Genomic DNA, 22,309 nt, shown 5'->3' on the forward strand with positions numbered 1-22,309 from the left:
AGCCTGAGTTTCTGCTCAGCGTCTTCTCAACGATGGCTCCCTCCCAGACATACTTTGGAATTAAGAGTTTTTTGGAACTCAAACTGGTTCTGAATCGAGTTGGACACCAAAAAAAGTTGAGAATCGAAGTGAATCGAATGGGAGTCTTCCTTCAGACTGAACTAAAATGTTTAAACTTCTTCTTACGTGTTTCAGTTTCCCTTCTTTCCGTCCTTCTCCGTCTGTCTCGTCTCCAAAGTCTGATGAGTTGTCCGTCTCCTCGCTGCTCGACGACCCGTCCAGCACCACCACGTCTACCGCCCGCTTCGCCTCTGCCAACGTCACCGTGGTACCCGACCCCACCTCGTCGTCCACACAGATGATGTCCAGGTCCAACAGGTCGCAGGCCAGTTCCTGCTCCAGCTCCGGCTCTGATCTGTTCCTATCAGCAGCTGAGTGCAGTGGGGAGGGTTCAGGTGTGACCTGTGACTGTGTTGGTGCTGGAGGAGGGGGAGTCTGGATGGTGGTGGTGGTTTGAGGTGAAGCAGGTTTCTGATGGACTGTCAACCCACCTGAACCCACCAGGGCCGCAGACACTGCCACCGTTTTGACCCCAAGCTCCGCCCCTTGACCTGGGGAAGGTTTGAGTGAGATAAGGTTCACTGGGGTAGCAGAGGGGTGAGGCGAGAACAGGGTGAAGGTGCCTGGAGCTGGAGACGACACCACCTTGATGGGGGGCTGGGGGGGAACTTTAGCACAGGTGACAAGGATTGGTTCCCTGCTCGAGCTGGGGGGAAGGATTTTGAAGGTGCACGTTCCCTTCTGACCCAGGAAAGCAGAGGGGGGGAGGAGGGGGGAGGAGGCTCTTACTGTGGCTACAGGGGCTGTTCGGTTGACAATGGTGAACGACTGAGTGGGAGGCCGGAGGGGGAGAGACGAGCCTGAGGGGGGAGGAGACAGAGTTATTCATCATATAAATGAGACACCTGATTGGTCAACAGTCCTTCACACCAATGACATACCTTTCTTAGCTGACTGGGTCGGTTTGACTGGTGTCAGCTGGTCGATAGGAACCAGTTGGACCAGTTTTCCATCCGGTCTGCGGTAGAACTGGGCGCCTGTTACTGTCTGGACCTGCTGCAAGACCATCCTCTGACCGGTGGAGGTGGAGGTGGAGGTGGAGGTGGAGGTGGGGGGCGCTGAGGCCGGGACAGGAAGTTTCCCAGGAGGACGCGGGACCTGAAGCATCAACAGCTGAGAACCTGCAGGAGCCACAGAGGAGCTCAGCTGAGGGTCTGAAACACACCAGACCAAAGCTGTTAGTTATCGATCAATCGATTAAAACTGATTAACGATGAATAATAATATCTGTGATCTGGTCTTTAGTTTTACCGGACATGAGGGAGGAGCTACCAGGAGCTCTGGGTATCCCTCGGACCAGACTGCCTCCTCCTTTAGGACCCGGGAACATCTTCAACATGACGAGCCGGGACACGTCCCCCTCAGGTGCTTCGTCTGCAGGTGGCTTCGAGGAGGCAGCTGATTGGACGAGTTTCAGCGCCGCAGGCTGAAGCACTGCGACACCCAGATGGACGGTTTGAGATGTTAAACTCAAACTGAATCAGCTGCTTTAAGTGACATCGACAACAAACTAACACGCTAACGTTAGCTCCCTCATGCTAACAAACCTAACAGGATATTAGCTCCTGTAGCTTACTGAGCTATCTAGTTAGCTGTCATTAGCAGACAGGTTAGACAATAAAATATGTTGGTTCTATATTTACGTATGATTGTATCTGCTACTGTTAATTACAAAAAAAAAACAAATATTTGTTAGCCCACTAGCTAATATTAGCATTTCCTGGGTGTAATATTGAGTATTTATTGGTACTGTCATTAACTTAGTAACTAGCTTAGTAACATACTGAATCATCTTAACCCCAACGTTACTGCCTAGCCAACTTCAAGGTCTGACAGTCTGTGTAGTTGTGTGTGTGCTGAATGGCAGATGGAGGATGTAAGTGAAGGTGAGTGTGTACCTGACGGGGCGGTGGGGATTTTGAGAAGCGTGACCGACGGCTGAGATGTGGGTGCTGAAGTCTGGATCTGAGGAGGTTTAGCGAGGGATGGAGAAGAAGGAAGAGAGGAAGAAGAACTTTGTTTCTTTCTGTTCAACCCGACCCTGCCGGTGAGATAGGCAGCCAGCCGGTTGGCCGGGTGGAGCGCCCCCATCCTGCCCAGCTGGATCTTAGCCAGAGGATACGGCTTCCCATTCACCTGAAGAAACACAGACGAGTGTCAGATGTGTTTAATGTTCAACTAGAAAAAACAATCAAAATCATCATCTGAAACAGTTTCAGTGTGTTCAGAGTCTGTAAGATGAAGCCGATCAGAACCAGAACTTTCAAACATTGTGGGGAAATTAACATGTCACACAGCTGACATTACCCGGATCAGGTGGTCTGTTCCTCCTGGCTGTTTCTTATTGGCTGAGAGGAAGCCGGCGGGGGAGATTCCTGTCAGGAAAGGCAGACCCATACCGACCGTGACCTTCTGTGATCTCGGTTTCTTTTTCTCTTTTCTGCTCTCTCTCCCATCATGCACCTGGCAAACTGTCGATCCCGCCTCCTCCTTGACTTCACCTTCCTCTAGCTCCTGCTGCAAAGTCTCTTTAAGCCCCGCCTCCTGCCGCCAATCTTGGAGAGGCTCCACCTCTTCCTCCTCTACCTCTTGCTGCCAATCTTCAAAAGACTCCGCCTCTTCCTCCTTCACATGCATCTTCTCAGGAGGCTCCTCCTCTTCTTCCTTCTCCTCCTGCTGCCCGTCTGCGATGGGCTCCGCCTGCTTCAGGTGTTCCTGCTGAGAGACAAGTGATGCGTTCAAAACACCAAAACAACAGACACTTTCTCAGCCGTCATCACTCGGTGCTTCTCATTATGCTACATCACATTTCTCTCAGACCAGGAAACAGCTCCTGTGTTTCCTCGCTGCCGTCTCCTCGTGAAGGGAAACATCAGCGTAATGAGAAGCACCGATATGACCAGATGATAAAATATGACACAGTGCATTGTGGGATTGTATATTGTAATATTGTACGTATTATGGACACTATAGAGAATAAATGTTCACTTCAGACACAAATTAAGAACAGTAAATGTAGTGACACATTAAGTAAACAGGAAGTGATTTCAGACCAAACCTACAGCAGTGATTTCACAATAAAAGCCCTCTATAGAGGAGAACTGACCGTGTCAGCAGTAGAAACGTCTCAGGTGACGAGCCGATCACAGATTCACCTCAGTGGTTACAAACTCACCTGCTCAGGTAGATGTTAAGTGACATCAGCACATCATTCAAACAGTTTCCTACCTGCTCTTGCTGCGTCTCCCTCTCTGTCCCTGGTTGTACTGGTTTCACTGGTTCTGCTGGTTTTATCGGGTCCTCACTGGGTCTGGTGATGTGGATCTTGTACTGGATGCAGCGGCCGGTGCTGCTCTCCTCCACAGTTTGACCGACCGGATTGATCATATACTTCTTGATCCAGAACGGCTTCTCCAGCTGGTCCCAGGCCATCCTCTCACACAGGTCCTTCAGCACGAAGCTCCGGTCGGCCTTGCTCGCCCACTTACACTCCGCCACGATGATCAGACGCTTCGACGGCTTCGGGGGCGGCTCTGCTGGAGGACTCGGTGGCTGTTCAGAGGGAACAGGTGGAACCGGATCACCTGCAGAAGAAAAACCCCATTCAGAACCTGAGTCCATTTCTGCCAAATCAGAATCCAGACTCACATTGTGATCATCAGGTGAGTTTTGAGGCTCAACCGTAATTAAAATCAAACAAAAGGCTCCTCTGTGCTGAACATCAGTCAGTTTATGCCAAATTTAAACACGTAAGCTGTAACTAACAATTATTTAATTATTAATTAATCTCCGGATTATTTCTATAGTTAACTGATCCATTGTTTAGTCCACAAAGTGTCTAACAGACTCTTCGTTCACCGTCTTAAAAACAAAGAAATCAGCAAATGCTCACATTTAAGAAGCTGGAACCAGACGTAATGTTTTTTAACAAGTATCAAAATTTCAAATTTGACTAATAAATTAATCGACTAATCATTGAAGCTCTAAACTTCATGCTGACCTCAAGTCTTTTATCTTTTTTCACAATAAGAGCTGATGTAGGTAAACCCACCTGGTGCAGCGCTGGACGGCCTGGTCTTTGTTTCCTTCCGTCTTTGCTCTTTCTGTTTCAGAGAGACCATCCGAGCACGTTTCACCTTTTTCTCCACGTCTTTCATCGGCTCCTGGAGGAGAAACATCACACGGTCAGTTCTCACTCATTATTAAATATCTGCCTCAGACTGAAGAGGAACAACCAGGATCTGTTTACATTCTGCTTCTGTTTGTGGATCTTCTTCTTCCCCCGGTAACCTCGGACCCTGGCACAGCTGCTGTGACCCTCGGCTGCCACCTGGAGACATAATCAAACTGATCAATACTCAGACTGATCACTTTCACAGTGAGGACTGTCAGTGTTTCTCCTGTTGATGCTGTGAACAGACTACAGGAGAACTTACAGGAGGGGAACATGAGGTTGCTGGTTTGGGGATGTGGGTTGGTTCTGGATCCCAGTCTCTATCGTCCCTCTTCCACAGAGTCTGGACCCGCTCGGCAGGCTGGGAAACGCTGTCCGCCTCCTTTAGAACTACAAGTAAAGGAGGGAGAACCACATGACCGCAGAGTCTGAACTGAAGGTTTCTGCAGTCAGAAATGAACTTAAACTATCCTCCATTGTACATCATCAACACTTACTGTAGGCCATCTTCATCCTCCTCTTCCTCTTCTTCTTCTTCTTGTTTCCGTGGCGGGAGGGGCTGGAGTCGGATCCGTCCAGGTTCTTGAGGAGAACCACCTTCTGTTTGAGGCAACTGCATCCGAACATGCAGGCTGGCCGGCCACAGTGGCTGGTTCTGGAACAGTGAGACAGACTGGAGCAAACGCAGCCGAGCCGGCAGAAGTCGTTCAGACAGGGCGGGGCTCGTCTCCGGACCAGCTGGATAGGAGCAGTTGGGTTCTCTCTGACAAAACCCTGAGAGGGAACCACAGGAACAGCGTGAACCAGAAGCACCGTGTGTACCACAGGGACAGCAGGAACCATATCAACAGCAGGAACTAAAGCAGCCAAAGAAGTCAACATCTGGACTATGAGCGGTACAGAATGACTGTGGGTGTTCACACACTGAAGAACTCAGATTTTAAACACAAGTGAGAGAACTCATCGTACAGAATACATGACATGATTAGATTATCATCACTGATGAGAGACACATGCAGCCTGTATTTGTCCACGTGAAAACACTCTGTTCTGATCCGTGCCGCTGTGGTCTCTTACCATCAGAGTGAACAGTGATGTCAGAGCAATGCTGGCCCGCTCCTCGTTGATGCTGGTCCGGGCTCGGCCCTCCCACACCACTCCGTCCTCCAGGTCCTTCTGTTTTAGCAGAGCTCTCGTCATCACAGGTCTTCCGTCCGTCCTGCGGGCATTGTTGCTTTGATCGAATGCAGGCCCGAGCTCAGAGTCCGACTCCAGTGGAGCCATGTCCGCTGAGACACCGGGCTGAGAGACCGTGGACTTGGAGGGGCTGAGGGTCTTGGATGAGGTCTTGGGTTTGAGCCTCTTCCCCTTCTTTACGGTGGAGGGTTGAGAAGGGACAGGGTCTGGAAATTGGAGTGCAAGCTGTTTGGGGACTGGGTTCAAGTTAACTGGACTGTGAGTAGCTGCTGGTTCTGGTCTGGGTTTGATGCGTTTTGGACCTTTCTGGTTTAAGTCAGCTGGACTTGGAGCAGCTGCAAGTTCGGTTCTAGGTTTGTTCTGCTTTGGACCTTTGTGACTTGAGTCAGTAGGACTGGGAGCAGTTCCTGGTTCTGGCCTTGGTTTATTCTGTTTTGAACCTTTCTGCCTCATGGTTTCTCTACGGGACGTTCTGGATTCTTTAAGGGTGAGTTTTGGTCTCTTGGAAGGCGGGATGAATCCAGATATGAGATCAGAGGTGGGGGAGCCGACAGTGTTTTTCTTCAGGACGCTGTCGAGGGTCCGGACATAGCTGGTGCTCCTGGTGGGAAGCTCGTAGACCAACGGCTCCACCTGGGGCTGAGAGAAGCTGGCAGCTCGCTCGTCAATCAACTTCCCTTCGTTCTCCAGGTACTCATCCAACATGTCGCTGCAGAATGCAGACAGGTTCTTCTTTGGCAGATCTGAACTTTGACTAGCTGCTGAGACACAAATGAGACCCGGTTCAGTTAGCAGTGAGCTACAATTTGGCAGCTCCTGTTCGCAGTGTACTCATGGATGTACAGAGAACTGTCAGTGGATTACTTGATGATTCTCAGAGAGGTTCTGCAGTCTTTTTTCTCTAACTTCTATGTGGGTTCATGGACATTTATTCTGGAGGGACATCAGATCTGACAGATTACCTTCAGGTTTGGTTGGTGCTGGAGTGGGCGGAGCCTCTGGCGGAGTGAATTTCTCTCTCCAGCCTTTAATCTGAGTCACATCTGTAGTTTTTCCTGTTCTGGACACAAACGCTGCACAAACACCTGCAGACGAAAACAGAACACATTTATAGATTTACTGTCATGTGAAAATGTTTCAGATGGCCATTCTGAGGACAAGATGTCCCGACGTGTCTCAGCCTGAGTCTGGTCAGTATGATGGTACGAACCTTGAGAAGCAGGCAGCTCCTGGGTCAGCGGCTCCAGAGAGACTCCAGGAGGCGGGATGGGCAGGCGGACTCCCAGATACTGCAGGTCTATGGACTGAGTCGGATCCAGCAGGTTCATCTTCAGACCAACTGAGTTTACATGAAAAAACTGTTTGAGTGTATGGGACACACGACCACAGGAAGACTAATGTCCTCTTTGTGGAAGCTAAGAGGATCCAAATGAAGACTAACTAATAAATATTCACCTTCCTGCAGCACAGGATGGATCACCTGTCTGTGTCTCATCAGCTTCAAGTTTCTGAGAAGAATCTTCTCAAAGGCAGCGATCTTCTCCTGCAAACTCTCCACCGTCTCTACTGAAGATAAACGACTTCATTACATCTCAGTTTCATGTGTGGAATCATCATGAGCTGTAAATAAGACAGATCTCAGCTTCTTGCAATGTCAGGACATGGTTAGTTAGCTTAGCACAAACCGAGGCAGCAGGGAGAGCGCTGCCCTGTGCCAACATTAAACAGCTTACACAATCAGTTTGATTTGTATGGCTAGCTGACATTATGGCTAGCTGACATTATGGCTGCCACACATGATAAGTACATCCGACAATATATTAGCAGTTTGTTAAACGTCTATCAAACCTGGTGTTAGCTTAATCACAGCTGTCTGCAGTCAACCAGTGCAAAACAAGGACATGTTTAATAAGCATTGGCTTTTAGGCCCTTTTATGTTTGAGTCAGCTTCTACTACACATTTGATTAGCTCCTCAGATAGAGGTTCTGTTAAGATGACTGTTTACTGTGTGTGTTCTGTTTACAGGTATGGTTGAGGTCCTGTAGATTAAACATAAAGCTTCTAGTTCTTGTCAGATTTAGCTTCAGGGTCTAAAGCTGTAACATCAGGTCTTGACTCCTGATACGCAAGGACAAAGAACTGCACATGGGAGAGGTTTGACTTTATGGCTTCCTAATGCCACAATCGCAGTTACAGGATTGTAGCCCTGATTTACAACTCATGAACAATAGTTGGAGATCACAAAAGCCCCAGATCAGAGGCAAATTGATGCTTGCTCCCATGAGCAATTATTGCTATTTGTTAAGTCTACAAAGACATGATTCGATAGCTTGCTGATGCCTCGCAGACACCTAAAAAACATCAAGCAGGCTGCAGATCTAGTTGCATCACAGAGCCACGTAAATGAGCTACCCCCCACGACAGCAGACACTCCTATGCTGTCATATACAGCAGCTCTTTGAAACCGGTTTCTTTCAGAACACAATGGTATACACACTAGCTTTTCAGTGTTTGTAACTTTGCCGTCGTTGCTGAACTACAATACAAGAAGGTGGCTGTAAGTTTATCCTTCTTTGTTTTGTTGCTTCAAATTTGCACACAAACACTTGGACAGCTAATGTCTTCTGTGTGTCAGACATTGGTGAAAGATCTTGTGATGTGTAATGCTGATCCTTCATATAGTGTGAAAACCCCAATGACTGCAAAGCTTCTGATTACAAGATGAACAGTTGCGTAGTTATATAGCAATATGACGACTTTGAAAGGTGGGAAGTGTGACTGAGGCATAACGAGTGTGAAGGGTTTTTTCTTTTTTTTTTTTTTTTTTTATTATCCAAACCTTTTTCTGAACCTGACCAAGTAGCCTTCATGCCTAAACCTAACCAACCTGTCCTCCACACTACACTGACTTTGCTTTAGGGAGTCAGGTGACGTAGATTAAAGAGGACATTCTACCAGACGGCCATGATGGCAAACTTCTCTCACTCCCTAAAGAAATGCCTACCAAAAAAGCAATGCAAAGCATGGTAACCACCTGTTAGACTGGGATGGCAGCAATTTAAAGCACTGGATTGTGGAATTAAAACTAGAAGTAGAATTCTAGTTCAGATTCAAAATGGAGTCATCTCCTTTCTTAGCCCTAAAGGTTTGAGAGATAGTTTCATTTGAATGTTTAATTCACATTAAACAAGCTTTTACTGACAATTACTGCAGGGTTCTACTATAGCTACCTCTTCACTGAAAGACAGAAGTCATGCAGTGACTTGCCTTGTTTCACATTTTTATCTTTGTCATCATTGCCGCCACTGAACCGCTGGTGTTGACCCGGGGGCCGACAGTTCACGTTCAGACCAGCTTGTATCTTTGCCTTATTGTTAACAGTGAGCCTCTTCAGACTTGCAACACGTTCAGGGTGGTTTCTCTTGAAGTTCGGGTTGTGAAAATGATGATACATTCCGCCGTCCCCGGTGGGGGGGTGGTTATCTTTAATTGCCGGTTCGTGTTTTCTGAAGCCGTACAGATTTAGCTGACGGACAAAGCTTGTGAAGTTTGTCGTTTTGAAGGCCTCAGTGCTGTCAGAGTTGGTGGTGCTTTGAGATAAGATCTGTCTCTCAAAGAGATGTTGGTCAATGATGATAGCATCGCCGTAGCTGTCCCAGCAGATGGCTTTATTTTCGAGGTTGTTCACCAACCGCCACAGTTTAGCAGGAAAGTTATGAGGGTGGATGCTGTCAGGAAGTGAGCTTGCAACAACAACCATGCTTTTATCTGTAGATTAGAAACAGAGGTAACATTTATAAACCAAGGCTTCAATGCAACCTTTAACAGTTAGCCAGTTAGCTGGGTAATAGGCCAACACAATAGCCTTATTATCAGTCTTTTTTAAATCAGGTAGTATGGGTGTGGTGATGCCAGCATCACTGCACAGGAGTGAAAATGTAAAAAGAATTTCTAGATTTGAAAAAGTTGTTCAACTCATGAAGTAATATACAGCTCTTGTGTAGTTCCAAAATAGGTGACTAAATGTTTTGTGCCTTTGAACGTCCGCTATCCCTGTATATCATATTTCACAGGTAATGATGTGGAAAAACTGAAGCACACTGTTGAAATTGCACTTCTTCAATGTAAATCAGAGCAAGATATTGTTGTTTGAAGATTTTTTCTCAGTTGTTGGAGCCTGGTTAGCAGTTTCCCCCTGCTTCCAGTGTTTGTGCCAAGCTAGGCTAAACACTTTACAGACCTTTCCTAGAACTTGATAGACATCTTCTTATTCTACCATTTAACACATGTTTAACAAATGAATGGTCAACATTCAGTATGACAGTAATGACATGATAACTGTGTTACCATTCTCGGCCGTGTCAGTGGTTTCCTGCAGGGGACCTTCAGGTGTCCTCTGAGCCAGTGAGACAGGTTCTTCAGATGAGTCCACAACGTGAAGTTTGAGGGCCTCCTGAAACATGCATTTCCATTTCACTTTTCCGTGAATAAAGTTGCATAAAGTTAGAATCACACAACCTCAACAAGACTAAATCAAATCTGAAGTTCTGCAGGTCTTAACTAGAGGCTCCTTACAGCTCATAACAGCAAACTACTATCCATCTTTCTCCAGTCAGGTCTCTTATTGGAAGATTCCCCAGATCTCAATCAGATCAAGCATCAGTGGGACATGACAGGACAACTCCGATCCATCAACTCCTCATTGTGGATCGGACTTGGCTCTGATCTGTAAAGGAAGGACTTTTAGGGGTATCCAGTGGAATCTGGCACAAGGGTGTGGGTGGTGGATCGTTTTGGTCCTGGGGTTGCAAGGTTGGGCCTCTATGGATCTGACTTTTTCTGGTATGTCTGGTGGATGCTCAATCAGATTAGGATCTAGGAAACGTGGAGGCCATGTTGACCCCTTGAGCTCTTAGTCATGATCTTCAGATCATTCCTGAGCAGTTTCTGTGGTGGATGGCAAATTGTACTTAGTCTGCAATAGTGTTTGGGTGGATGGTGTAGGCCAAGTGGCATCGACATAAATGTGAAAATAATGAAAACTGCCAAGCCTGTGCAGAGGCAGAAGAAAGTGCTCAAAGCTTGGAGGTTTGCTTTTGAGTTGTGTTGTCCACTGCACAAGGTCTTTGGAGTTATTTTGCTGGCCCATATACTATATAAATTGGGATGTCTCCATGAATGCAATATGGGAAAATGACACCAATTCTGTCCAATGAGAACTGCTTAGATACAATTCCAGGCTTACTTCCTGGTCATGCGGTCCATTGAATGCTCCTAAAAAGAGCTTCTCCTGCTGGCCCCATACAAAGGTTCCTCCTTGGCATTCTCACAGATGAAGTTAAATGTTTTGTCATACTCAACTTCATATCCAAATTACCTTCATTTAAAATAACAGAAAACAGAAATTTACTTTTTAAACCTTTACCTTTGATGTGAACGAGATAAATAACTGTTCCTCCACTTCCTCCAGGTTTGGCTGCATTCTAGTGTAGGTAGCTTCGTCGATCTTCTGCTCCAGATCAGTCTGAGCAAGCTTTTGCCGCCGGAACTTCTTCTTGCGCTTGCTGGGTTTGTTGGCTGGGATTAGTTGCACATGCTGAGAGATCTCACGTGCATTTGCTTCTACTGTACTTAGAGGTGGGCAGGGAACAGCCACTGCCTCTGAAAAATCCACCTCCATCCCAAGGTCATCATTGGTGGAGAAAAAGTGCACGAGGTCAGTGAGTGAAGGCGTGGGTGACAATCCGTCTCCATCTAATGAAGAAAAAGTTGGAGACAGCGGCAACTGAAGTGCAAGGGGAGACAGTTCTGCAGGGAAGGGCATCGACTGTTCGTTCTCTTGAAATGATGGAGCAGGATCAGGGGGCGGTGTTGATGTGGAGCTGTCAAATGTCCGTGGTTCAGGTTGAGAGCAAGACTGGGAAGGCAACAAAGGTGATGTAACTGAAGTTAAAGGAACAGTCTGTGGTGTGGGCTGAAATGTTGTGAATGAATTGTCTATGTACGGCTCAGGTGGAGGTAACACTGTGTGCCACTTAAACACAGATGCGGCAGAGTCTTCACCGTGCGGTAATTCTTCAGGAGGCACTGCTTGTGGATCTGGCTCAGAAGTAGCAGAGGCAAGTTGTAAAGTTAATGACGCAGGCAGGGATGGCAAAGGTTCTGGAGAACTTGCAGGTGACAATGGTTCAAAGCCTAACGAAGAACACTCTGGGTCAGGTAGCAAATAATCCGATTTCATAGCAGGGGAGTCTGACGGAAGTGGCTCAGTGCTGATTGCTGTTTGTTGAGAGTTTGGGGTCAGTAACACTGCATCATGAGGTGGTGACAAAATGGGAGACAGAGAAGAGGTAGAAAGAGTTGGGGAAATGATGGACATGGATGTCCCAAGAGTACAAAATGGCTGATCTGGGTTGGGTAACACTGGTGTACCATCTGGCACTGCTGGCTCAGGGCCTGTGCTTTCAGCAACTGAAATGGAGTCAAAGAAATCATCAGTTCTTGATCCCTCTGGACCCCTGTCAACAGTATCTGACGATGATAGACTGGAAGGCTGCCAAGCAGGTCCAGTAATATTAAGAACTGATCCATCTAGATCAAGATCTGCAGTTGTATGTCCGAAGGCCCGGTTGTCACATTTCTCACCATTTGCCATATCACCAGTGAGGTCCATTGAGGGACCAGTTGCAGGCTGACCTGCTGCAGCTTCTGCATGTTTGCAGGAACTCTGTGGTTCAGACAGAGATTCAGATGGGAGTGCTGGAGGAGAACCTGGTTTGCTCTTGCTCTTTTTAGATTTTGTTGAATGCTGCTTCAAGAACAGAGCTAGGGCTGGCAGAGGCAGGGGTGCTGGCCGTTTGTGCTGCTTTACTTTCATCTCTGATTGCTCCTCAGGGTCAAAGTGGTGGTCTGAGTCCACTGAGGAGTTCTGGGGCACTGCTGGAGTGGCGACATTATTGACCTTAGAACAATCTCTCCTAACAGCGTCCTTGCAGTTCATTGAATTCAAACAGTCCTTTTCCACCTTGACTTTCGTCTTTGTTACAACAGTTTCACCTGTCTTTGCAGGTGATAAGTCTTTACGTGCTTTGACAGATACACTTTCCCTCTTAGAAAAATCTTGTCTATTGCTTTTTGAAGCTGTCGTTATAGTGTTGGATCGCTCAGTTCTATGAGAGGTGCTGTTATTGATGCCCAGCTGCTCCAGGTTGCATCTCTGTAGTGAAACATGAGCCTCCCGAATAAGTTCGGAAAACAATTTCTGAGGTGGACGTGAATTGCTGCGAAAGGAAATCAAACAGTAAAAACGTCACATTAGTGTTATCAGCGTTACTCAGCGAATCATTTATGTCAAGATTTAATGTAGAATCATACCACACTGACCCGACAAGCATTAAAATGACTAACAGGTGAAATGGATAACGTTGATTGTCATCTTAAAATGCAATGTTCTTCTGGGAAACTTGAGAGCATCAATGTTATTCACCTCACCCTGCTTTGGCTGACTGGTGTATGAAACACTGTCCAGTAAACTCACAGGGAGGTTATAATTTATAGTATTTATTATTGTGCACTTACCCTAGACTGTCTTCAGTGACCTCAGCAGCTGACTGATCACTGTTTGTAGTAGAATCTTTCTGTTTTTCACCTGACACTGGAGGCTTTGAGTCCGCTGGTTTTGAGCTTCTAGGTTTATGGTTTGCAAGTAAAGACTTCAAGCTCTTCTTCAAAGGATGTTGCTCGTTGGTTGATGTACCTCCATCTTTGTGCAAGTCTTTGCCAGAGTTCAATTTCAGTTTTAGGCCCAACAAACTAGAACCATCCTCCTTCAGTCCTTTAGTAAATGGGTTGTAATCAACTTTAAGCTGAGCAAACCGTGAATTTTGGTAAGCAGTGACTGCCATAAACCCAGTCTGAGGGAAAGTGAATGTGACAACACCGGCTCCACTTAGTTTTAGGTCTTTAGCAGCTTTATCGGTTTGGAGCACATGCAGTCTGGGCAAATAGCGATGCATCGGATGTAGGATGGTGTTACCCTCTTGGTCTGTGATGTTGTTTGTGAGCTTGAGTTTGTAAAATGACACAGGATTCTGCATCCAGTGTTGACCCGTTGCTGGGGACTCTGGATGTGCGAATGGTTGACTCTTAACATGACACTCTGCCTTTCCAGCAACTTGCCAGCTGTTACAGGTCCATTTGTAACGACTGTTGTCCAAAGGTTGAATGTCCATGATCAAAGAGTACTTCTTAGATGGCTGCAAGCCAGAGATTCGAAAGCGGCAGTAGGGGAACATCCTGCTGCCTTGCTTTGTCAGAATCATCTCTGTTTTGCATCTGAAAAACTCGTTCCACATGCCGTTGTTGTCAAGCATCACACTGATGCCTTTAATGGTGCAATCAGGTGACAGGTTGTCTGACTGAGAGTTTGAACTTGCAGGATGTTTCATAGCAGGTACTCCACCAGAAGTCCCAATGGCTTCTTTTGATGGGTACATGTTGGGCTTACCTATCATATCTGCCTCTTTATAGGTTACACAGGTGGGTTTTTCCATCCCACCTTCACTTGCTTTCCCTGGTTTCGGAACAATAAAGCAGGCGGGTGGATGATTCCCTGCAGGTGCTGCTGCAGGGGTGGTTGCCCCTTCTTGCTGGAACACCATTCCTTTCTGCTTCTTTGTAGAAGCCATGAACAGGTCACAGACATCTAAAAGGCAGGAGGACCCCTGCAGTTTATGCATCTGTATCATGGTTCAAGACAGCATCCTGAAAAACAAAAATGACTAATTTTACTTAACTATTAACACATCACAAATCTGAGACAAAGCCAAAATGTCACTTCTATTCATAATACTCATTCTAGCAGTATGTTGCCTGTAGTACACTTAAATTTGAAGTGCTTCAAATAAGGATAACCTCAAGGTTCTTGAACACAACTACAGCAGGCTCTGCATTAACTTAGTCATAGGACAAAGCTATAACAAATATAAAGCAATCACTGCTGAGCCCTCACACCCAGGACAGCACCTGTTCAACCTCATGCCCTCTGGCAGGAGGTACAGGTGCCTCAAGAGCAGGACTAACAGACTCAAAAACAGTTTCTTTCCCTGGGCCATCAGGACCCTGAATTCATAAAGACTATGCCTGAGTGTAAATGATGTATTGTTTATTCCCTTTTAATCATTTTATTTCTTTTATGCCATTTTTATTCATTTCTGTTTTGATATTTATATAGCACTGACCAGAGAAGCACTGCAATTTCATTGTATACTTGATGTGCAATGACAATAAAGTTTCTATTCTATTTTAATCATTGACATCAATTAGTTGATATAGCCTACTGCATTTGTCCCAGTTTGATGCATTTGGTACTAGCATATTTGAAACAGATAAGATATAGTTGTAGTTATCCATTATGAGCTAAGGTGCAGCCACCATATGCACCTATACAAAAGCTACCAACTGTAACTCCTCCAAATTGTAACTCATCCAGGAAACAGCAGCTCGTAAGATACCACAAGACCATGAACGAATGTAAACACCTTTACTTCAAGCAATATCATGTAGAAATTGGCATTTTGTGCAATATGGAGCCCCCAACAATTTTTTAATTTATCAACAATGTCATCAATACAAATCCCAGGTCTGTAACAATTTGTGGTGCTTACTGCAAAAAACAAGTCATAAAAGTGTTAAAAAGATCTTAAAAGCTGCATTATGTTGCTTTAAGCCTTGTTTCCACTAAAGCACTTTTTGTATTGTACTGTTAAAACTCCAACTTGAGGCAACCTTACCTAAACCTAAACTCTAAACAAACTGGTTCCTTTGGTCACATCCACAACTTTTGATCAATTCAGCGCAAAAATAACCATTCTAACTCGTAGAAAAACTGAGACTCACAATGTTAAGCTTGTGGGAAAAATTCTATGTTTGGCCACTATAAAATTTGGCTTTAAAGCCTGGAGCTCTTCCTGGGGGCTACGTCTGTGTGAATGGCCACTAAACGTAGAATGATCCTCCGCTGAAAATAGACCCCAAAAATGTTTTGAAACAAACTGTGAACAGATGTTTTAGGAAATTATTGAGCCTGAATAGGAAGCAGTGGGCTCAGAGATGAGCTAACTCATCGTTAGTTTGGATTTACACATCGAATTTGTAGACAATAGAGCGCAATAAAGCTTCTTTTTTCCCCCTCATGGACCTTTTTGATCAAATCTTTTCCTGGTCTTGAATGAAGAGGGACAGATAATGTATTGATCCTGTTTGAATGATGTCATGAATCACACACATGATGTCTGTAAGTTTGTCATCAAACTAATGAAATAGCAGACTGTGAAAACATGTAATTATAAAAACAACACACCCGACAGTGTCGTCTCCTGACTTAAACACTGTAGAGCTGCTCCTGTTTATTAGCAGCTCACAGAAGTAAACCAGAACCAACTCTCCTTTCACATAACTGCAGTTGTCAATGCAGAATTATTAGCTGTTTTTGGACAGAGCACCAAGCCGCCAATCTGCCATCCTTTTGGCGGCTCGGTCCGCGGTTTTAGACAGAGGCCGCCAAACTGGAGGTCTGTTTTGGTCGGACGATTTTCCGCCTCGTCTGATATCTAAAAACGAGGTTGCAATGTGCCGGCCTCTGCGTGAGGTGGGCGGAGGTGTCAATGACCTGCACTGTTGTGCGACCCACAGCCGGGGAGTTTTAAAACCAGGAAACAGCTGATCACAGCAGTCAGTCCATCACTTCATCTGCGGACATTAAGATGAGCAACTGGACAGCTGCTGAGATCCAGGAGATGCTAGCGTCTCCTCGGTCTCTGTAGCTGTTTGGTTGTGTTAGCTTGTTGTTGTGTCTGCAAGCTAAGAACGGTCGCTACTTTCAAATTAAAAGCCCCCCGCTAAGAACCAAGTTCTAAACTCCAATGGGGTGCAATGTAAAGCTCTTATTTTGAAGACAAATTTGTTGTCACCGTTCACAGCCCAATTTCGAGCTTCACGTCACGTCACATGTTTACGCCTACCTCAGAGGCGGCTTTTGGAGAAGGAGGAATATTACGCCTCCATTATAGAAAGACAGGCCGGCACATTGCCGTCTTTACCTTGGAGCAAATGTGCCGCCTTTTCTATCTAAAAAGGGCTATAGTGATGTTCATCTTGTTTATGACATTTTCTGAGCCCAGTTGGCTCCATGTTGGTGTTGGTGACGTGTTGAAACTACATGAGGTTTGACTTTTACAACAAACTGACAAACATCGTGTGTGATTCATGACATCGTTCAAACAGGACCAAAAAATGATTTGTATCTTTTCAGTCACTACCAGACAAAGGTTTGATCAAAGAGGGTCCCATGAGGGGAACCGGAAGGGGCGTGGCTTAGGTTTTCTATACAGAATACCACCAAACAAACGCTGCAGAAATCCATCAGTTTCAGGGTTGAAAACAGAACCTTCAACCAGTGAATTCACAATCGCTAGTCTTACTGTCCAGTGCTAACTCCCCATGATTTAACACTCAGCATGTGCTACATTTTGAAAATGTGTATTACATCATTATTTTGTGAAGCTAGCTGACATGTTTCAAAAAGACCATGATGAAGCAGCAGCAAGTATGTTCCCCAAGACAACAGCCTAATTATCGCCACAGCACATTTAGCTTGTTTAGCGTTTGTTTCCATGACTGAAATCAGCTAGCCAACAGGCTACATGATGACTTTATTACCATTAACCCTCAATAAAACCAGCTAACACTGCCTGCACGTGCACATTTACCAGCGGCATTTAACTTCAAACAATTAAACATCGAATTAGATTAAATGAGTTAAGAAGAATTGATCCTCTAACAACCAATAAGCAGTTCTGATTAGTGTCATCTCGATATGTTGAGTTGGACGCATTAGGTTAGATGTAGAACGTGGGTCAGCTAGCTAACAGCAGGCCTGATGCTGCAGTAATGGCCTCCCTACAAACACTAACCCTCCCGGTCGGTCTGTGTGGACACACCGGGACCATGTGCTCTGGTGACGGCAGAGATTACCTTCTGCTCGGTCCAACAGATGGAGGATTTCGACGTTGAGACATTAATCCGAGAGTTATCGTCTGTTTTCCCGTCGTATGCACCTCCTCGACATCGTGGGTCTTTTCTTTACGGAGGGGGAAAACTGCATGCGGTGTTCTTGCACTGATACGTCATCGGCCGTCCTCCACTCCTGCGGTACTGCGCAGCCTCGGACGCCATCTTGCTGCCGCCACCTGGTTCAAAACTCGTCGCGGTGGTCCGAGCACCGACACCGGAGGACCTGCTGTCCGTTATCTGCGGGACGATCTGTGGAGCGGCGGGATCTGTTCATTTTCATCTCCACGTTGGACTATTTAACGGATCATTAAACCGCATGAAGCTGAGGACGGACGCCATGATGACTCGGTCCACAGACAGAGGCGTCTGGCTGCTCAGTGTATTAGATCTCAGCTGCAGGTTTAACAGACAGCATACATGTAATATTCCGGCGTAACGTTCAGAGCTTTATCATCAGAATTAGGACGAAACCAGACGCCATTTCCTGTTTGGACTCGAGCTTACATCATCATTCGGAGCTTAAGGGAGAGTCGTCATGATCCATGACTTCTGTTTAGATGTCAGGATCTGCGGTTTATCACAACATGGCGACGAAATGGTTAACTCTGGTGGTGGATGTGAAATCGTGCCGCTTCCTGACCGTTTCACCGTCATCATCACCACCATCATCACCATCATCATCATCAGCTCCGCTTCGCTTGTGTTGGCACGGGTCGGTATTAATGGCGGCGGTCTCTCAACACGAACGCGTTTTGTTGCACTTTTGTGTTTGAGATTCATGAGACAGTGTTTCAGCTCAGGCCGCCATTTTAAACACCGGGGCAGGCTCAGACATTGTGACCGAGTTTCTTCAGGTTCGTCTGACTGTCGCATTAACGAACTAACGGGACGGAGACACGTAGAGGAGCTGCTGTCAATCACAGCAGAGCTCCGCCATCAACGGCCGCTTTACGGCAGCCGTACGGCAACTCCCAGAGGACACACTGCGTCCAATAGATAAACCCAATGATTAGGACGTTGTGTAGAAATGTCGCTGCTGCTGGCTCTGTTAGAGGCAGACGGCGGGAAGGATGCGTTACAGTGTGGTAATCGGTGCGTGACACAAAATGGTTGCCGAACAAAAGGCTTCAGCCATGATGGAGCCGCCGGCGTTAGGTGGGTTTAATTTACACCGGAGAGGATTTAACCTGCTGGTTCTGAAGAATCATCAGAACGCAGCTTCACAGTTCGGACAAGCAGCTCCTGGGATTCATTTACCCAATGAACCCGTTACGTTACAGCGCATGCGCGACGAACGAACGTCAAATAAGATGGCGCGCTTCGTGTTTGCTCCAACATGTCTGTCCTGCGAGCAGGGCCGCAGCCAGCAGGGAAGAAGTTCTGAGGTTCTGAGGTCCGGGCCCACACCACCACCACCACCCAGACATCCAGAACATTTTAAAGACTAAAGTGTAAATCTGTCAGAACAGTCACTCAGGAAATGAAACGAGTGCGGCACACAGACGCAAACTGAAGAAGATGAGTGACAAAATAACCAATTTGAACTTCAATTGATCAAAGTTATTTAAATGATTCTTTAGATAGATGACTTTATTAATCCACAAGGTGAATGTCACTGTCGCAGTAGCATTTCACATAAAATCATAAAACTCACAATGACACAAAACAAACTGGGACACAGGAACGGCAGAAATGACACCAGTTACAGATACAAACATACAAACACCTGCAACACTAAAGAGGACAGAAAGAATACACTTTCTAAAATAAGAGCGACGACATGAACACGTTTAATAACCATCAGTAATAAACAGTCAGTTTACAGTTCAGTCATTTTACTGTTAACAAACAATAACATGGTTCTTAAAACATTTAAGTAATTGTAAAGGTTAAAAACATCTGCTGAATAAATAATAGTGTTTAGAAATAAATCACACAGTATTTATTAATAACTTTATGATAAACAGCTTTTAATAAGTTGTTTATAAAGCATTTCATTGCTCGTTAATAGTAAAATATCCTTAATAATGTTTAAGTTAACAAACGTTTTTAATTATATATAATTGTTCCTTTTAATGATATATTATAAAGTTTTACCAAATATGTATTAAGATCTCAAAGACCCAGAATAAAATAGCGAGGATGTGACTCATGCTAGCTACGTGTTAGCTCCCAGGCTAACAGCTGTGTCCAGTGTTAGCCTGACTGTGCTCTGGTTCAGAACAGTGCTGTCCAGAAACTAAGTTGGATGAAATCCATGATTACGATTTGTGTCATTAAATCAAAATGGCCTCACATCTTTACGAATGTGTCGGATGGTAAACGTGGCGTGTAAAATGGAGGCTGACGGCGTCTCGATGGAGGTGGACGTCGTGTCTATTGACCCAGTTTCTTGCCAGAACTCAAGAGGACACATGAGCTGGTGGTTTAAAAAGAAATTCTACCTCACTATCATAATACTAACAATATTAAAGTGAAAAATACAAACTGAACACTGTTTGAAGCTAGAGAGGTGGCAGAGTCCGCCACATGTAAACAAAGTGTTTTCTGTCTAAACTCTTTGTTTTCATGACTGAAGAAACAAACTGACCTTTAATAAGTTTTACTTGTTTGTTGTTTTATTACCTCAGTAATATTGTAAATAATGCATTTCTGATTTTGAATTTCTTTTATAAAACACACTGCTCCTTTAAACATTTACTCTAGTACAGCAGTAACTTACAGTTTTAAGTTTTTCTATTTCAAACTTATTTCGCAGAGAAATAATCTTGGTTTCTCCACTATTCTGATGACAACTTCAGTTCTGTTAAGAATTTACACAATAAAACTTGATCAGTTACAACAAAATGTTACTGACACATTAATGCTTCAGTATTATATTATAGTTTATTGCTATTTAAGAATTAACAACCAGGAGCTATTTAAGAATGAAGAATCAGTGTTTTATAGTTGTGTTACTGTGTTTACATGTAATGTGATTGTACTGAAGGGATCTGGAACATTAAACTTGTAAACTTCGTGCAGATAGAATTATTTATTTATTTTTATGTCATTTGTTCAACTTGTTCTCGGCATGTCAGGAGCTAACTCGCTGCTAACATACTTTAGTTTGTGTCTTTGTGACGTTGTTGTCTCTCCAGCAGTGACCGACGACTTCGGGCGGCTCAACGTGTTCCTGGAGTGAAGCTGCTGTAGCGAAGCTGCTGGACTGAGGCTGCTGGAGCGAAGCTGCTGTAGCGAAGCTGCTGGACTGAGGCTGCCGTAGTGAAGCTGCTGTAGTGAAGCTGCTGTAGTGAAGCTGCTGTAGCGAAGCTGCTGTAGTGAGGCTGCTGTAGCGAGGCTGCCGTAGCGAAGCTGCTGTAGCGAAGCTGCTGGACTGAGGCTGCTGTAGTGAAGCTGCTGTAGCGAAGCTGCTGTAGTGAAGCTGCCGTAGCGAGGCTGCTGTAGTGAAGCTGCTGTAGTGAGGCTGCTGTAGTGAAGCTGCTGTAGTGAGGCTGCCGTAGCGAAGCTGCCGTAGCGAGGCTGCCGTAGCGAGGCTGCCGTAGCGAGGCTGCCGTAGCGAGGCTGCCGTAGCGAAGCTGCCGTAGCGAGGCTGCTGTAGCGAAGCTGCCGTAGCGAGGCTGCCGTAGCGAGGCTGCCGTAGCGAAGCTGCCGTAGCGAGGCTGCTGTAGCGAGGCTGCTGTAATTCAGGAACACCAAACATCTCACACTGTTACTGGACCTCTGATATTCACAGGGCTGTGTATAATGGAGCAGGTGTCATGTTGTCACACTACCTCAAACCCAGATGAAGATAATTCCAGTAATTAAAAACATTGCTTATTACAGCCAACGCCCCGTAACCAGCAGCCCTCCTCAGGTCCAGCCTCCAGCTGTGGTTCAGGGATCTCATAAAGTCAATATTTTCATCTTCTGAAGAATGACAGAACATTTTGACATTACACATTTCTTTCTCTACAGACTCATCCAGGTGCTTCATTTCATTCAGAAGCTCGTCTCCTTCCCATCCTTCAGTCACCGGGTTGGACTGACTGGGACAGTTTATACAGTTCAGTGCATGAAATGATGTCCTCATCTTTGGAAAACATTAGGCAGCAGCGCCGAAGACTTGGGGGTTAAATCACAGCTTCAATAACTCAGTAAAGTTTATGGATGTTTAAAGGTGCAGTATGTAAGACTTCCAAACTAACAGCGGTTACTGTGGTGATCTGCTGCCCCCTAACTGCTGCCAACTGTAGCTGTCGTTAGCAAGGGGCAATATTTAAAACTCAAATTGGTACATGTTGCACCTTTAAGATAATCAATAGACACATCAGCAGTCTCAGGATTGATTAGATAAGATCAATTTGTTTTGGAGCGTTCCAAAATTCCCATCATTCTGGGTGGCCATCTTAAAATATCCTTTACTATCTGCAGTAAATAGTCGTGACCAGAACCATGGATCACCAGTCACCCTCACACTGTTAATGGTTTAATACTCTGTGAGAGGTTCAGTCCAGAGGTTTCGTTGGTTGGAAACAAAATTCCAGTGTAGTTTGTGATTGATTCGTTTTGTGAATGTGCCGTCAAACTAAATTTAAACTTCATAATCTGAGAGGTCGGCTGTCGGCTTGGTTCTCTTGGAGTTTACTGAAATAATAATTCCCCAGATCCTGATCCGATCGAGCGTCTGTGGGACGGAACGACAGAAGTTCAACCCGTGGATCGGACTTGTACCTCGATCAGCTCAGGATCTGTGAAGTTAG

General features: G+C 45.5%; 1 protein-coding gene across 10 annotated transcripts in view; it reads right to left on the reverse strand.

Moving 5' to 3' along the window:
* Window positions 1-18,176, reverse strand: part of mgaa (MAX dimerization protein MGA a) — a 31,765-nt gene extending 13,589 nt beyond the window's left edge. For 2 of the 10 annotated variants that reach the window (XM_030392266.1, XM_030392262.1), the window contains exons 1-19: window positions 17,526-18,171; window positions 13,071-14,255; window positions 10,918-12,772; window positions 9,840-9,945; window positions 8,760-9,260; window positions 6,947-7,057; window positions 6,702-6,830; window positions 6,454-6,576; window positions 5,372-6,252; window positions 4,792-5,068; window positions 4,557-4,684; window positions 4,370-4,450; window positions 4,172-4,283; window positions 3,349-3,704; window positions 2,428-2,838; window positions 2,019-2,256; window positions 1,372-1,554; window positions 1,002-1,274; window positions 187-920 (exon numbers count right to left, since the gene is read on the reverse strand). In XM_030392266.1, coding sequence (XP_030248126.1) covers window positions 187-920; window positions 1,002-1,274; window positions 1,372-1,554; window positions 2,019-2,256; window positions 2,428-2,838; window positions 3,349-3,704; window positions 4,172-4,283; window positions 4,370-4,450; window positions 4,557-4,684; window positions 4,792-5,068; window positions 5,372-6,252; window positions 6,454-6,576; window positions 6,702-6,830; window positions 6,947-7,057; window positions 8,760-9,260; window positions 9,840-9,945; window positions 10,918-12,772; window positions 13,071-14,239 — 7,668 coding nt within the window. In that variant the 5' untranslated portion in view covers window positions 14,240-14,255; window positions 17,526-18,171. Of the gene's footprint in view, window positions 1-186; window positions 921-1,001; window positions 1,275-1,371; window positions 1,555-2,018; window positions 2,257-2,427; window positions 2,839-3,348; window positions 3,705-4,171; window positions 4,284-4,369; window positions 4,451-4,556; window positions 4,685-4,791; window positions 5,069-5,371; window positions 6,253-6,453; window positions 6,577-6,701; window positions 6,831-6,946; window positions 7,058-8,759; window positions 9,261-9,839; window positions 9,946-10,917; window positions 12,773-13,070; window positions 14,256-17,525 lie in introns of all 10 variants that reach the window. The other 8 variants (XM_030392272.1, XM_030392265.1, XM_030392264.1 and 5 more) reach the window with 8 other exon arrangements.
* Between the last annotated feature and the right edge of the window lie 4,133 nt (window positions 18,177-22,309).

The sequence above is a fragment of the Sparus aurata genome, chromosome 16, assembly GCF_900880675.1.
Source record: "Sparus aurata chromosome 16, fSpaAur1.1, whole genome shotgun sequence".
NCBI lineage: Eukaryota > Metazoa > Chordata > Actinopteri > Spariformes > Sparidae > Sparus > Sparus aurata.